The 17,929-nt window shown below is 41.3% G+C and overlaps 1 protein-coding gene across 1 annotated transcript; it reads right to left on the bottom strand.

Annotated features, from left to right (window-relative positions):
* Positions 1–1,515: 1,515 nt before the first annotated feature.
* On the bottom strand, positions 1,516–2,511 carry LOC104434124. Its single transcript, XM_010047091.3, has one exon. It carries the CDS (start codon positions 2,397–2,399, stop codon positions 1,944–1,946), a length of 456 nt encoding a protein of 151 aa, XP_010045393.1. The 5' UTR covers positions 2,400–2,511; the 3' UTR covers positions 1,516–1,943.
* Positions 2,512–17,929: the final 15,418 nt, after the last annotated feature.

The raw sequence follows: 17,929 nt of genomic DNA, 5'->3' as shown, positions 1-17,929 counted from the left end.
GTTCAGATAATACATACATTACTATACTCAATCTCCTTATCTCGATGAAACCCTCGATCATTCTGTTAAAAATTAACTCCCCTCCGCGTGAAGATCGATCCAATCTGTTTGATTCCTTATTTTGTTTGATCTGATTGTTATAGGTTTGGTTCGTTGATAAAGAAGGGAGTTGGGCACAAGGCTCAATGCCAAAAGTTGCATGGGGATCTGCTACGTCCAGATGCGCTTACTACTTAGATAAATGTGTCCATTTTTTACATGTTCACAACACATCGGGCGGATAAAAGCCTGTAAATGAATCACGATTCGATCAGATCATCAGATTCTGCAAAGTGAAATCCTCGTCGTTTTTTAACATTGGACTAAAGTAAAATAGCCAAAGAGCAGCGAATATAGGTGTACGTGACATGTGGTCCTGGCAAATAAGAAAATGGGCAGCGGAGATTGCGAGAGGGATGTGGAATTGTTTGTCTAATCTAATCTCATTTTTAATATATATATAGAAGAGAGAGAGAGAGAGAGAGAGAGCTTAAGAAAGGAATCCATGTGAAGTCTGCGTTACCCGAAATATATGTATCAAAAGGGATGTGCCAGGCTGTATTTGCTTATTTATTTACTTATGTTTGCTTGCACTTGTCTCCATCCTTGTAAGAATTTCATTTCAATACAAGAAAGTAATGGAGACACCAGCGCGTGGTTTGTTCATTTCTTTAAGTCTTGTTTCCTTTGGTTATTCTTTTGTTTGAAGCTGGATATAGTTTTACACGATCGAAACTACCCAGTGGAAGTAAATTAATGAATTCATCTTGATCGCCACCTACATTATGCGTGATGCCTTGTTTATATTATAGATCTATAAAATAATGTCAGTTAACCCACATAGTCATGACAGGTGCAACCGCCGCTTATAATACGGTTCGTGATGATAATAGTAGCCCCTACAAAGTAGTTAAATGTATCGGGTGGAAGGGCTTTCTTATATTACATCTTTAATTAGCTGGCGCAGAGGCATGGATTGATCGATTAACAAAGGTATTTATAATGGAGGAACATGCATAGTAGAGCTTATAGGCTATTATTGCACCTAATGCTGTCTGCGTCAATGATTAGCAGGATCTGACCTAGAAAACGAGTTGCATCTTACCCCGGAGAAACCCAGCAAACCACAAGTTGTTTCCGTAATTTTATGTGGTATCTTCCTCAGTTTATAGGAAAAGGAAAGAGGCTCGCAAAAGCAAAATAACTTAACGGGATGGAGACGGGATTTTGATCATTTATGAGGTCTTGGGCAAGAGGGAAAATCCACGTTTCTGCACAGTCCGTGTGGATAGTTTTCCGGGTTCATATTTCCGCGACATGCTTTCGTTTAGTGTATGCTTTTTCAAGTTAAAAAGAATCTACCAATATATGAGGAAGGGTTGACCAGCGGCATCGCGTTCACCGCTCAATAGACTAGATTTTCCCCATTCAAGAAGTTATTAAGTATATTGCACTCAGTACCTGTGGAACACAAAAAGAGCTGAACACACATGCTCGTTCTTGAGAGACATCCCCATCCAGTAACATTTCGCGTTGACAAATACAGAGAAACCAAAAGGGTCACTCAGAGAGATGATCCTTTGTATTTCGGAAAGAAATAAAACAGACTGCCCAAATCCATTCTTTGTTTTTTTTTCCTCCATCGGCCATGAAGAAGACAAGACAGTAAAAAAAACCTGTACTTACAACTTTGGGATGTATATACAAGTTGTTGCAACGGTACAAAAAAGTTGAATCTCTGTCATTGGACTTGTGTCGTTGTGTGATGCTTCAACTCGTCGTGGAGCCAACGTCTCCCGATCTGCCATTACTACACGCAGACGGAACCAACAAGACAGAAAAATCTTTGCATCCGCAAAAACCAATAAAAACTCCTCTCACCGGAAAATAACAGGTGTAATACGTTACGAGTCCTCGTAGATGCTCTCGAGGTGGGGCCTCCAAGTACTGTCGGTGCGGCTGTGCCGGCGATCTCTACGGGAGGAGGATTTCTTCTTAGAGATGGCAAGGTGGCGATCGCAGTCGGGGACGTCTCCGCCCTGAGGGTGCGATTTCTTGCTGTGAGCTTTGGCCTTGGAGGGCACCCGCTTCTTATTTTGGGGAAGAGAGGAAGCGGGGATGAGGAAGTAGATGGAGCCCCGCTTGAGCTCGGACTCGGGAGAGAGTATGAGGATGCGGCGAACCACGCCTTGCGCGCACGGCTTGCTCAGGACGTGGTTCGGGTGTGCCTTGAGGACTTCCCCGGCCGTGATGTGGCGCGTTATTTCCTCGACGTAGCCGTTCAGGTGGACGATCCGGATCAAGTCGAGAGCCCCGCAGGGAAGAACGCAGGCCAAGCAACACCGCAGGCTGTTCCCCATAATTCCCTTTCTCTCAACGAACGTGCTGATCGGAGATGGGTTATTGGGGTGGGGTCTTCGTCTTCCTTCGAGTCTTCTCCAACAATGCGTTGCTGCTGGGGGGCCGGAACGTGGTCGGGGGTGGACCATTGTTATATAGGCCAACGTCCCTACGAACTGACCAAATTATGCTATTAATTATTATTATTTTTTAAGAACGTATGAAATGACAAGACTGACCTTAGTGATTTATGATTAGCTGATAATATCTTTGGTATCGGTTGCTGCATCATTTTGACCATCCCCTCGATGTTTGTTAATTGGGAATAAACAAAGATTAATATGTTAATCCTCGCATGTGTGATTAGCTTAAGCCGCAATGCGCCGATATCATTGCAGTAAAGTTATGGCAATCGAATCACCTTCCCTTAATCTAATGTATTGTATTGTGTTGTACTAAACAAAAAGGCAAAAGACGAAACTCAACCGGAAGAAATGAGGAACCAAACTATGATTTCAGGGAAGATTAAGGGTCAAGCTTGGAGGGCCGGCTGCTAAACTGAATGGCATCTTTCTATGGCACGCTTCAATTAGGCTAAATGAATTAAGAGATTCTCATGGCGAAATTGCGAATTGCGTTCCGTGTTCTCGGTGTTCACTTCTGATCTTTTTTTTCCTAGGAGAGGTTGGATTTGAATTGACATTTGTACCGCCATGCATCAAATTCTCCCACCACATCCAACTTTTCGTTCATTTTTTGCCCCGGTTTCGGCCCAAATGGCTCATTCGTTATATAGAAGTCGGTCAGCTTTTTGTATTTCAATTTGAGGCGATAAAGAATTGAATTTGAGGAGATTAAGGAAAGTGATATTGTCGGAGTCAAACTGCCCAGAGATAGAGAGATCACAACTAATGGAACTACAAAGCCCCTCGGCTGAATTCACCTAATTGCGTAGTCGAGTCGATGGAGTTAGATCGATGTAGTGCGGCGGTCAACTCAACTCTACTCACATACTTGGTGATTGAAATCCGATTCCATGCTCAATTGATTACTAAATTTTTGTTGATCTACCTTTAATGATTTACTAGGTTATTGACATACTCAAATTTGAATTGAGTCGACTAAATTTGTTCGTCTACAATTTTGCTAGTGTGAGTATATTATGTAGATTTAAGGATATTTGTGTTCAAATATCGAATCTACAGAATATTTAAATTATGTAATTCTTTCTATCATGTAGTGATGTTATTTCTTAATGTTCAAAAGAAATCTTTGCGTGATTTCTCCATTGAAATTTATATGAGCTCATTTATTTTGCATCTATAAAAACCAATCCAATTCGAACTATATTCTCACTTCACCACTTGTCCTCCCCTAGTAATCTGTATAGATCATCAGGTAGAGTAGAGAGGAAATGGAAATGCGGAGATATCAGTTTGCAATTGGAAGTGAGTTGATCTTAAATCCGATGGTCGTACCGTGAGCGTTTGACGTCAACTGCGGGGTGGAAGCAAACCAAAGTTCAAACATCCAAGCTTAGTATGCATAATGTACAACGCCCACGTACGTACATGGAGGAACAGGACAAATTGTCGCCTTCAGTAGGGCCCCACAGAAGACCATGTGGAATCGAATAATGAGCCAGGCGGAGTCCCGGTGATGAAGGGAAGGAGGGAAGGAGGGCCTTGAAAACCCTGGTATTTTTTGTACAAAAATAACCCAAACTATTTTAAGATCGCCAACCATAGAAGGATTAGGTACGGAACGGAGACGGGAGTATCAAAGCTAAGAAAAGGTTAACACAGGGAATACTAGATTTAAGGAGGGAGTTGCGGTTGGAGTCAGATTACAGATGGAGACGCGTAAGGAGGAACACATGGTAAGGTGGGGTGCTGCATGACGGGTGGGGTTCCTGCCTTTTTCAATGATCCATAACGAGACAAAAAATCCAGATGACTGTACAGCTAATGGACTGAGGCCATCATGATTACTCGTTTTCATTATTAGTAGTTTGGCTGCAACTAATCTGCATAGATCCCATTAGCCTCCGCTGCGTTCATTTATTCCGATAAGTGATTTGTATTCTTGGTCATGTCCCCATTATTTTTATCACCTCTTCTTGAATCTTGTACTCTTAGCAATCGCACGAGCTTCTCTCTCTCTCTCTGATCTGTTTATGAAAGAAAACCCTATTTGCAGGTGATTCACTTCTCTAAAAGCATCTTTGTGATTATCTGACACGAGTCATACCCCTCCTGCCTACATATGTATCTGTTTAATTAAATCACCTCATTAACAGAAAAAGACAGATCTTTTCCTTTTCCGAGGAGCAAACACCGCTGTTTGCAGAAACTCCTCTCTCTCTCTCTCTCTCTCTCTCTCTCTCTCTCTCTCTCTCTCTCTCTCTCTCTCTGGGGTAGGATTTGTTTAAGTTCTAGTATGAAAGTGGGGGATTTCCAGTTGGGGAAGAAAACAAAGAAGGCTAGTTATTTTATCGCCAACTTCGGACCTTCGCCTGTGCCTCATATGGACGTGGGTCGAACCTCAGCGTTCATCAGTTCGAATCTCTGAAATGCACTTGCCATGTGGTTGCACCCGTGTAACGCAAGGGGCTTCTTTCTTTGCGCCTTTCTTGCTAATTTCTATGTATCCCTAGATTAGAACGTATTCACTCGTTCGTTATATCTATACTTAGACATCATTTTCTGAAATGAACAAACCACTATAGTTTCCCAAAACGTGATCATTATATGCGCAATATAAGTATGTAGATCTTCTTGACAAGGTACGATAAATCTATGCTTGAAGTATGCTTACTTCAATCGGAAGGCTTGTTTGTGATGTTCCATGCTTATCATGAAGTCCTAATCTATTTCGACCCCGAAAAGTTTGTTCACAGTTTTCAGTATGCTGCCAATTGAGACTAGGAAAAAAATCCTACTTAGATCACCATCAAATTGCTTTTTTTTTTTCTTTTTTTTTTCTATTTGCTTATGAATTAACGAAAAGTAAAAAGCACCTACAATAGGTTTCACACAACATGTTGATCTGCCATTCTAATTATCCCTCACGTCTCATCAACTCACGGGCGCTTATTTCTAGAGAGAGAACTCGCTTAGGGGCCAACATTGTAGAGATCATGAACACCAACGAATCATAGAACCAGAAATGGACAAAGATGTAACTAACTAGAAGCTTCATGGAAGGAGGGTTTTGGGTGGGGCTGCCGACCCATTTCAGCTGAGAGATTTTTAAACGAGGTTGTCCATGTAACTAACCCCATGATTATCGAATAACGACATGATTAGAGAAAGGAAAGAGGAACGCACGAGGGATGGCATATGATAGATTCTTTGGTGTGAGATTGAATCTAGAAAATATCGTAACGCGCACCGAAGAAGAAGAGGCAGTTTAGAACAGAGACAGAAAGAGAGAGAGATGCCATAATAATTGAACAACGTGGACCGAGTCTGTCCTGCGCTGAAGCCAAGGTGGAATCCCTGATTAAACTAATTCCATTCATTTCGGGGTAATTTAATTCAAAGAGTATGATTGAAGCCCTTCTCCATGCCGTACCACTTCCTTTTCCTCCTCATGAACTTGTTTAATACAAATCTATATTGCCACATAAAGACAAGAATCCATGCGCCTTAATGTATATGTTCATCGTATTCACCAGCATCAATACTAACAAAAAAGGGGGTCATAATCCCAAGGCGGAGAAAGATAGAAGGAGAGATCGCGATCTTTATGCTTGACCATCAGCCGTCGATGATTTGTCATTTTAGCTGGCATCGCGATGTTGCCGCCCACACCCACATCGAGTATTTTATCCACATCCCCCCATGTTGAATAAGGTTTTGGAATTTGGGTAATGAAGATGAAGACCGTGCTATTGAGTTCAATGTATCCCAGCTTTTCATTGGTCATTCACATCCCCAGCACCCATATCATATAATAATAGCGCCATCCTTTTTATATCTAGGGTCATTTGTTAAACATACTAAAGAATTTCCCCGCTTAACCTATTTAACAAGTGTCCTCGAGACGTCTTCATTAATGAAATTCTTATGTTTATTGGTTAATCTCAATGTATCCATCTTGAGAAGTTAAGAGATCATCATCCCAAAGTCTTTTAAAACCTCGCTAACTGTACACATGTGGATGCCCGATGCGTGGGGTTGTCACGTAGATCCATGCTCCCGAGTAAACGAATCAAGTTTTGAACTTTGAGCACTTTGTCACGTTATTCTTTCCTTATTTAAAAGTATGCTTCGATGGCCGTGTTGTCTAGAAACGAAGGAGCGGAAGAGAAGTTTAAACGACACTCACGGTTGTCTTCCTTCTACTTTTAATGGTATCTAAGCGCAACAAGAGTAATGTGCAAGCTCGACAACATGAACTATATACGAATGGAAATAACGATCTTATATGTCATGCACGATCTTATTATGTGTAGTTATAGGGACCATGTATGGTTAACTACACCCGATGTACCTGGAAAAAGAGGAAAAGAATACTAGAAGTGCAAAAAGTTGTATACAATACTTATTTTAATGCCACAAGTTTTTGCCGAATAATTTGCCAAATTAGAAAAAAAAAAACAATTATTTAAGTGCTAACGGTGGCAAAAAATTCCAACAAAAAATAATATGTGGCATAGAAAAAGATATTAGCTACATCTAGTGCATGCTGACTCATATATATGGTGAGACTCGACTCGATTCGTATGAGATCTGCATGATTTAACGGTTGATGGGAGCTGTATTAACATGATTTGAGCACACACAATGTCGAGAATAGAATTTGAAAGTGAGGGGAAGAGTTCAGGGGGTAATGCATGTGCTCGCGGTGGGGAAGCATCGGGTTGGGTTTATTGGAAAAGGAAGAGAGTGGCCTTACGTACTGTACGGTCTCCGAGGGCTTAAGCTACGTATTGGTGGATGTATGATTGATGGGGGTGGTGGCCATGTTCCTCTCTCTCTCTCTCCTTAAAAATGGAATAATTTTGGTGGGGGGACATCAGGCCGGTCACCGACCGCGTCTTTGCTCCATTATCTTCAGGGTACGAAAAGGACACGAACATGTTATTGTTGTACCTATCATGAGGTCGCGCCGATGTATTGGTTACCGTTCAAGTAAGGAAAACACATTGGCAGCTGAAGTTTTCCCTCTCGCGCTCCCAAATGGTGAGTTTTCCCCTACTGTATGGGTAGTTCCCATCTTCATCGTCAACCCAGGTAATCCTTCAATCTGAATACAGTGAAAAGCGTTAATCACCATACACAATCACCCACCATGTTCAACCCCAATCCTCCCATTACAGAGATGTCCCGACACAATACCCCCAAAATCAAAACCCTAATACCCATATATCCCAATCCCTACCCCTTCCTTTCTTCCCCAAATCCTCTGCTCGAAACCCATCAATCTGATTCTGCTTAATCCTCACTCGAAACCTCTTCTGTTGACTGTCTACGTTGACTCCCTTCAATCGATACCCCTGCTGCTTCCAAAGTTTGAGCTAGTAGTGCGACGCCCCTCGAATTTGGAGATAGAACATGGCAGGCCACAATGAAGAAGAGAGGAGGGTCGCAGCACTCTGCAAAAGCCTTGGCAACCTGTGGACGGAAGAGGATGTTGTTGAGATTCTAGGTGATATCCCTAAAGAGAAACTATCTGAATGCCGGAAAACCCTATTTGGGAAATTTTATACTAAACCGAATGCGCACTTTACCGCTTTCTTTAATACAATGAAGAAAGTTTGGAAAGTAGATGATGTTACATGTGCAGTACTTGAACCGGGGTATTATTCCTTCAATTTTCAATCCGAAGCTGAGAAACAAAGAGTATTAGATCAAGGACCATGGTCCTTTTCTAGCAACCTACTCGTGCTAAAGCAATGTGACCCCGACACTCCTGATTTATGCTATGATTTTACATGATGTGATTTTTGGGTGCACTTCTATGGCCTTCCATATGGAAGAGTGACTTATGATGTCATTAGGAACATTGCAGCAAAACTGGGAGAAGTGATCGAGGTTAAAATAGAAACAAAAGGAAATAACAATTATAAAGTTGGGAAGGCAAGAGTCAAATTGAACCTGGAAATGCCTCTGAAAACAGGTGTTTTACTTAATCTAGAGAGAAAGAGACTGTGGATTGAATTTAAGTACGAACGTCTTCCGCATTATTGCTATACGTGTGGAAAGATCGGGCATTATGCCACTTTTTGCAGTGAGATTCCCTATGAACAAACATGGTTGGCAGCAAACTTACCGGGAAGATATGGACATTGGCTAAGAGCGGAGGCTCGCGAACTCAGTCCATATGGGAAGATATTTTATGGCAAACAAGAGATCATACCGGAAGAAGTTGAGTATGTGCCCGAGACACCAGTCCATGCAACTCCTGAGTCTGAACAGCATCAGCAAGAACATAATCCAGATCAACATGTAGAACAGGAGAACATACAACAACATCAGCAAATAGAGTTATTCATCAGGGAGGAAAGAGGACCACAGAAGAGAGGAAGTAGTTGTATTGATGCTGAGTCTGCTATGGTATTATATGAGGAACAACTCAAGGAGGCAGCTATGGATATGGAAGAGACACTATCAGGGGAAAAGGGGCTGCTCAAATCCAAATCCAGAAATTCCAAGTCCATAAATGGTAAAAAAAAGTCAAGTGTTTTTGCCCGTATGGTGCCCAATCATCAAAAACTCATAATATTAACAATACACAACTAGTGGAAACTCCCATTCATGTGGCGGAGGAGTCAAATCAGTGGGCTTTGGTGGCTAGCCCTAATAAGCCACCGGGTTATCCATGAAACTATTAAGCTGGAATTGTCAGGGGTTGGGCACACCCCTGACAATCCAGGCTTTGAGGGTTCTAGTGACCCAGGAAAGGCCCAGTGTTATCTTTTTAATGGAGACAAAAAATCAAGAACAAAAAGTGCAACGCATATGGAGAAGGCTGAGATACCAAAATAGTTTCGTGGTAGATTCGGAAGGTTCTGCAGGGGGTTTAGCTCTCTTATGGGATGAGCAGGTGGAGTTACAAATAGGCTCTTGGTCGAAAAACTAGATTACTGTCTAGAGCTTACTCAAGGAAACATAGCAACTGATGCATATCACCTTTGTCCATGCTCCTAATGAATTCCATGAAAGAGTGTTGCTATGGGAGACTCTATTCAAACTCAGCACCAGACACCACTTACCTTGGCTTTGCTTGGGGGACTTCAACGAAATTCTGTACCATTGGGAGAAAATGGGTAAGAAGAGGGCTGAAACTTACAGGCTTACAGCTTTCAGGGACTTTTTGCTCCAATGCTCACTAATGGACCTGGAGAGCAAGGGCTGCGCCTTCACCTGGAAAAACAACATAACAAGGGAGCAATTAGTCAAGAAACGACTGGATAGAGCGCTATGTGATATAGAATGGAGGATCGCATTTCCTAATGCTGATTGTTCAGCACTTCCAGCCATTGGGTCGGACCACGTCTTCTACTCTCATTTAACTGGAGAACGAAGAGGAAAAAGAGGGCCTTTAAATATGAGGCATTCTGGTCGGAAAATGAGGAATGTGGGCAACTCGTCAACAAAACATGGGCTGATTTGGAATCCCAAAATTTGAATATGGTGAAGAAGCTACAGAAAGTGGCACAAACGTTAGAGAGTTGGAGTAAGAAAAGCCTCGGCAATGCAAAAATCAGAATCAATGAGCTGAAGAATGAGTTACAAAGGATAACAAATGACCCTCATATGGACAAAGAAAGCGAAATAGCAAAAAGCATCACTCAGGAAATTGAAAAACTATGGAGACAAGAGGAGATGTATTGGGGTATGCGCTCTAGAATCACGTGGTTAAAATGGGGAGACAGAAACACAAAATTTTTTCACGCGACCACGATTCAAAGGAGAGCTAAAAACAGAATTACCTTGCTCAAAAAATGGTGCGGATGAATGGGTGAAGGAGGAGCAGGCCTTGAAGGACATCATCGCATCATATTTCAGTGACTTATACAAATCAGTGGGGTAGCGTCACCTACAATCTGTCATTCAACAAATTCCAACATTAATGGATGGGCATATGAATCAAAAATTAGTAGAACCAGTCACTATGGAGGAAATTACAGCAGCAATGCAACAGCTAGGGGCATCCAAGGCTCTTGGGCCAGATGGGCTAAACGGACTATTCTATCGCAACCATTGGACACCCATAAGCAAAGACATATTCAGTGAGGTGTAGACTTTTTTTTGAGACAGGTTACCTAAACCCCGATATAAACAGAACCCAAATTACACTCATTCCCAAAACCCCCAACCCTGAAAAGCTTGAACAATTCCGGCCAATTAGCCTATGCAACTTCGCTTATAAAATAATATCCAAGGTGATGACAAATAGACTAAAGCCCATGGTACCAAGCATCATAGCGAAGAACAATAGTGCTTTTGTAGGGGAAAGACAGATTCAAGACAATATTCTTATTGTGCAAGAAGTTCTCCACAAGCTACGAACTCGGGAGAGGAAACGTAAATTCAAGCGGTGCTAAAGGTAGATATGCAAAGGCCTACGACCGAATAGAATGTGATTTTCTTCAAGCATGTTTAATTCATATGGGTTTCTGCGAGAAGTGGGTGCAATGGGTGATGCAATGCGTGTCTACTGTCTCATTCAGCATTAATTTTAATGGCAAGCCTCGGCCTTTCTTCAAGCCTACACGAGGGATCCGCCAAGGTGATCCTTTATCCCCTTACCTATTTATCCTAGTAGCTAATGTCCTCTCCCATTTGATGAAAAAAGCAGTAGAAGATGGCACAATTTAGGGAATTCAACTAAATAGTGGCTGCCCTATCTTATCTCATTTGTTGTTTGCGGATGATTCAATCTTTTTCCTACATGGTTCTATAGTGGAATGTCAAAATTTGGCAGAAATATTACACCAATACCGCTTCGTATCAGGACAGGCTGTTAATCTAAACAAATCAGGCATTTATTTCAGCAAGGGTTGCCTTATAAGTTTAAGAAAGAATATGACAGCAGTGTTGAGGGTCCCTGAGATAGACAAAACAGGGAAATACCTAGGTATTCCTTCAGATTGGGGAGGATCCAAGAAAGACGTTTTTGCCTGGATTTTGACTAGAGTGAATAAGAAGTTAGAAAGTTGGAAGGAAAATCTATTGTCTAAAGCAGGGAAAAGATTTTAATTAAATCAGTGGTGCAGGCTATTCCACAATATGCCATGTCTATTTTCAAAATCCCGGTATCCATATGCAAAGCAATTGAGAAGAAAATCGCAAATTTTTGGTGGAAGAATGGGAAGAAATCTGCTAGGATTCATTGGAAGAAATTGGAGATTCTAAAACTTAGAAAAGATGAAGGAGGGCTTGGCTTCAATGATTTGATAGTTTTCAATGAGGCTATGCTAGGAAAGCAGGCTTGGCGTATTGCACAGCAACCTAAATCCTTGTTGAGTAGACTATTGAAGGGTTTATATTACCCAAATTGCAAATTCTAGAAAGCTGGAAATGGTTCAAGACCCTCATGGGGATGGCGAAGCATTATCATGGGAAGGGACTCTATATACCCGAATGTTATGTGGTCCGTTGGGAATGGGCAGAAAATTTTGGTGTGGGAAGATAGATGGCTGAGAAGTGGACCAATTGGAGGCCCGGCTACAAGAGATGAACCTGAGAGAGTAGAGGGACTTATGGAGCAGGGGAATAGTACATGGAATGAACCATTGATTCGCATGTTGTTTCATGAACAAAGGGTGAAGGAAGTTCTTGCTACTCCTATCTGTTTACCCACAGCAGAAGATCAACTTATATGGACACAAGGTAAATCAGGGTTATATTCAGTAAAGAGTGGCTATTTTACCACAAGGGGTCGCACAGCAAAATCACCTCAAAGAACAGCAACAGCATCCCACCAGACAAAGCCAGAAATATAGAAACATATCTAGCATTCTAGAACTCTACCTAAAGTCAAGCAATTTCTATGGAACACATGCCAAAACGCACTACCTACAATGGACAATCTAAACCGAAGGAAAATAGTACTTGCACCACTTTGCCCTATGTGTTATCATGAAGCCGAGACAATCGAACACATCTTGTTGTTATGCCCCTGGACAGCGCAAATATGGAAAGACGACTTGCTGCAAATCAAGATAAACAGGGTCGGATTAACCAGATTTGATGAATGGTTGCATATCCAGAAAGAAGACCCTCAGCGCGCAACAAAATTTAACCAGATTGCAACTACCTTGTGGTGTATATGGCAAGATCGAAACCAGCACATCTTCGAGAACAAACCCCTTCATCCTAAACAGACCCTATACAGAGCAGCAACATTACAAACCAACTTCGACACCTGCAACAAAAGTGTAGAAAAGAAGCAACAGCGAGAGGCTAACTTGATTCGGTGGCAACCCCCGCCAGAGGGCTCTCTCCGCATCAACATCGACGCCTCCTTTACCAGAGACGAAGCAAGGACATCGGGCCCAGAAGGAGCGACCGTGAGACGGGAAGAAAACAGGGGACGCATAGCAAACAGAGCAGCCATAGCCTGCCTTTGCAGGGACTCGCGGGGACACTTACTTGATGGATTTTCGAAGATGGTGGAGGCTGATTCGGCGGAACAAGCGGAAGCCCTCTCTCTGCTGGAAACCCTCATTTTTCTATCTAACCGCACGAATGAAAGACTTCAACTCCACTTAGACTGTCAGAAGCTCGTGCGTGCAGTTCTCTTCGCCAAAGACTTGAGTTGGAAGCTGCAGCCGATTGTGGACCGGACCAAGGAAGCTTTAAAAGCATTTTAGGGCCTTTCTTTGGCCCATTGTAGTAGAGAGGCCAACAAGCCAGCGGACTGGATTGCGAAAGCCCAACGAGAGAATATCCTTCCGAGTAATTGGGTAATTTATCCTCCGACAGCCTTATTAGATTTATTATGTGCTGATGTTCTTGATGTAATCGCTCCGAACTTTCCTAAGTAAATGAAATCAAACGTACTTTCGTTCAAAAAAAAAAAAAAAGTAAGAAAACATGCCCTATAGTGAAATCGGGGGACTATTCTATCAAAGATGATTAAAATCACTAGGGATGTGAATTCTCCGAAGAGTCGTCCTATCTTCTTTTGAACTATTCCCTACATGTGATTCGAGCTCATTTACGCAATCCTTCAATCGGATGCAACGTCAAATCTCCTTCATCAATCGACTCCTCCATGAAGGTCATTATGGGTAGGGACATTCATGCTGAAAAGATTGAGCCACTTATTGGGACAATAATAAAAAAAAATTCGAAACTCATTACACTTACACTAATTCATTTCTAAACCTTTCAATAATGCTAGCTTAGTAATAAATTTTTTAACTTTTGTCAATTAAGCCAATTTGACAATTTTTACATAGTATGGCTAACATTAATGTGCACATTTTTTTTTTAAAATAATTTCTAATTTTTTGGGATTTTCTTTTCTTTTGTTTATTTTTTTTTTTTTAGACTGAGGGCCACAAATTTTGCTAGCCAACCCTCGCCAACGCCAGGCAAGGGCCATGACACCTAATAACCTTGTTGTGGGTGGTGAGGGCTTGGGCAAGGGTTGCGACACCCTCATCATATTTGGGCCAAGTGAGGGTGTTGCGACTTTGGGCAAAGCTATGACACCTAGATCAAGCAAGAGCATTGCGGCCCTTTCTTTTGGCTAGTGAGAGTTAGCTAGTGATTCTTAGTCCCCTCCCCCTCCCCCAAAAAAAGGAGAAAAGAAAAAAATATTATTTAAATATGTCAACATTAGCATTGATTATGTCATGTAAGACAATTGACGTCTATATTAATTATTTCCAGTTAAAATTAATTGGATAGACTCAATTTACAAAACGTGAAAATGTTTAAGATTGAATCAGTACAATTAAAAAATTAGGTTTGATTGCACAAGTATAATATGTTTATGACTTTTTAATTAATTTTTCCCACCTATTCATACTTTGACTATTCACAGGTAAAAAATTTTACTCTATTACGATGCTACAAATCTTGGGATTGATGGTCTCTGTTAGGCATGTTCTGTCGTGACACTAGTATCGGGATCCAAGTGCCTTTCAAGGCTTGTGTATTTGCTTTGTGCAAATGGAAAGAAAAGGAGAAAAATCAAAAAGCATCATATGTTTGCCGAATCTGAAACACTACCAAGGAGCGGTTCATTTCTTAATGGGACTGCTGAACGAAGGATACTTTTGTGGAGATATTGCAGATCTCCAAGCCATGACCAATGAATTTTCAATCTGAGAAGAGGGAAATCTGGAGGTTGGTGAGATATGAGGTTGCTGGTTGCAGATTCAGTCAATGTAGCGTCTTGCTCACAACCTCTTATCCTCCAGCTTGGCATGTCTCCTCATGAGGAGGTAAGATCTTCATTTTCCCTTCTTTTCAAATGAGGGGTGTAAGACGTCAAGAACGATATATGCCCATATTAAACATGATCATCAAACAAAGAGACATGCCTGATAGACGAACTCGAGCCCACAACATAGGATCATGGTCTCCATACCTCTCTAAACAGCCGGAGCCGGTAAATGCAACACGCCTTTACATGAAATGGGTTGGAGATGACCGTTTGGAACCAAATCTATTTTGTCTGAGGTTGCAGAAATCCACGCTGATGCCATTTGGAGAGTCTCATGCGTTTCCTTTTGTGCTTTAGAGAAACTGTTATCCCATTTTAACTGAGAATGACAGAAAATGAAGAGTATTTGGGAGGAAATGTTTCCTGTATTTCTGTATATTCATTTTATAAGTACATTGTTCTATTTATACTGCTAGAGAAAGTAAGACAGGAAAGATATATACATCATATGATTACATTCCTACTTTACCAAGCTAATCACGGATTCCCTGAATTAATAATTGATTTAATTGATTCAATTAAATCATAGCCAAAATTGGTATTTACTATCATATTTCTTACACTTCCCCTCAAGTTGGTGGTTAGTATATGTTGAGAACACTTAACTTGTTTAGCAAGTATGTATGTTGTCTTTGGCATAACAACTTGATAAATATGCCCGTAGGTTGTTCTACAGTCCCAATTCCTCTTGTTGTAATGATCCCTTCCTGAATTTCGTGTCAAATGAAATGACAATCAACCTCTATATATTTAGTTATTTTATGGAAGACCGACTTTATCGTTGTCACGGAATAAATCGCGGGGTCCATCGATTTGTACTTCAACATCTAAGAGTAGTCCCCATATCCAGACTATTTTGTAAACAGCCTTTGCCATGGCCTAATATTCTAATTCAGCTGATGATAGTAATATGGTTGACTGCTTCTTTATTTTCCATGAAATAAGTGATCTCCTCAATTTGATACAAAAACCAATGACAGATCTCCTTATGCATAGTCTGTATCAATAAGCTATAATTTTCATATTGCATTCACGAGATAGAAAAATACCAAGTTTGGGCATCCCTTAAGAAGTACTTCACAAATTTCAATGCTGCATTTATATGAGATTGCTTTAGCTTATGTATGAATTGACTGAATATATGCACTGCATAACATATATTAGGTCTTGTCATTATGAGATAAATCAATTTTCCAACAAGACATTGATATCTTGATGGCTCTTTTAGCAATGGATTTGTAATAAATGAAGACAAGCTCACATCGTATTCGTGTGTTGTCAATTTCGCATTATGTTCAATCGGTATGATAGCTGGTTTACATCTTAATAGTCCGTCCTACAATTGAAACTATCTCCAAAATGAACTTATGTTGACTAAAACAAATTCCTTGTTCGATCAAGCTATCTCAATGCCGAGCAAATATTTGGGAAGCCCGAAGCCCTTGCTGTGAAAAGTAGAATGTAGATAATTCTTGAATTTTGTGATAGCCGATTCATTGTTCCCCATGAAAAGAATATATTAACAAATAGATTGATGAGGTACTTTTAGTCCATATAAATAAAGCATAATCATGTTTGGAGTGCTAGAATGCTGCTCAATGCAATAGTGAACTTGGCATATCATTGTCTGGAAGCTTGTTTAAGCCCATGTAGGAATTTATGAAGATGACATACTCAAGACTCTCCCTACCTACGTAAACCTTGTGGGAGTTCCATGTAGTTCTTCATGCATGACAAAAAATGAAGAGTTTTTGGGAGGAAATGTTTTTTGTATTTCTATACATTCATTGGACAAGTACACTGCTCTATTTATACCACTAGAGAAAGATGTGAGACAAGAAAGAAATATACATGGTATGATTACATTCTTACTTTACCAAGCTAACCACGAATTAACTTAATCAATAATTGATTTAATTGAATCAATTAAATCATAGCCAAAATCGGTATCTACTATTATATTTTGAACAAATAATAGTCGACAGGCAAAATCTTAGGTCAAACAATGACATACTTCGATACATGCATTGCAAATGTTTTGGATCATTCACTTGTTTGTTGCAAGACACTTGTACTATGGATGCGGAGGGCTGCATTAGCTAATAGATGCAAGTGAAAAAAAAAAAAGAAAAAAAGAAAAGAAAAAAGAAGAAGCATCATCCAAGTCATCTAAATTATGGTTCCCTTATTGAGGAAAATTACCAAAAAAGTCATGAACTTATTGCAATTGTGCCAATTTAGTTATAAACTTATTTTTTTTTACCAATTGAGTCTTAAACCGTTTACAATTATTTCCGATCAGTCCATCCGACTAAAAATAGTCGGCCGGTGCTAACGTGGTAGCTAGGCGCGCCGACGACATTTTTTTATAATATTTTATTTTTGAAATATTTTATCTTTTTTCTTCTTTTTTTCTTCTCCCTCTCCCTCCTTCCTCCTCCCTCTTCCTCTCCTCCTCCGTCCTTTGGCCTCGATGATCGGCTAGAGGGGAGGCTAGCCCGTCGCCGGGCCGAGGCGGCTGGCTAGCTTGCCTCGCCGTCGCTAGGCGAGGTGGGCCCACCTAATCTGCGAGGCTCACCTGAGCTCGTGCCCAACGACGGCGGGCGAGCCCTGTCGGATCGCGAGGCTCGCCTCGCCTGGTCACCGCGAGGCGAGCCCTCGCCGAGATCGACGGGGGCTCACCCCGCCGTCGTTGGGCGAGCTCATCGACTAGCAAGGTGAGCCCTCGCCGATCGGCGGGGCTCGCCTTGCTAGACCCGGCGATGGTGAGGCCCCCTTGCCGGATCTGGTGAGGGCTCACCCCGCCAATGGTTGGGCGAGCTTGCTCTCACCCAGTAGCAGTGAGACAAGCTAGCCCGGTCACCTCAGTTTGGCGACCAGCCAGCTCTCCCCTTTGGCCGGTCGCTAGAGCTAAAGGAAGAAGGAGGGAGGAGGAAGGAGGAGGGAGGAGGGAGAGGAGAAGGGAAAAAAAAGATAAAGAGAAAAAAAATTAATAAAATATTATTAAAAAAATGTCACCGGTGTCGACCGGCTACCACGTTAATCTTGCCTGTGATTTTTGGCCAAATGGACTAATCGGAAATAATTGTAAAATGTTTATATGACTTAATTGATAAAAAATAATAATAATAAGTTG

Source organism: Eucalyptus grandis, chromosome 2 (genome assembly GCF_016545825.1).
Source record: "Eucalyptus grandis isolate ANBG69807.140 chromosome 2, ASM1654582v1, whole genome shotgun sequence".
In the NCBI taxonomy this organism is placed as follows: domain Eukaryota; kingdom Viridiplantae; phylum Streptophyta; class Magnoliopsida; order Myrtales; family Myrtaceae; genus Eucalyptus; species Eucalyptus grandis.
This window is presented reverse-complemented; position numbering and strand designations above follow the sequence as displayed.

Bases quoted from the DNA above. Each gene is read 5' to 3' on its own strand.
- LOC104434124 (XM_010047091.3), bottom strand. From the start codon at position 2,399: ATGGGGAACAGCCTGCGGTGTTGCTTGGCCTGCGTTCTTCCCTGCGGG.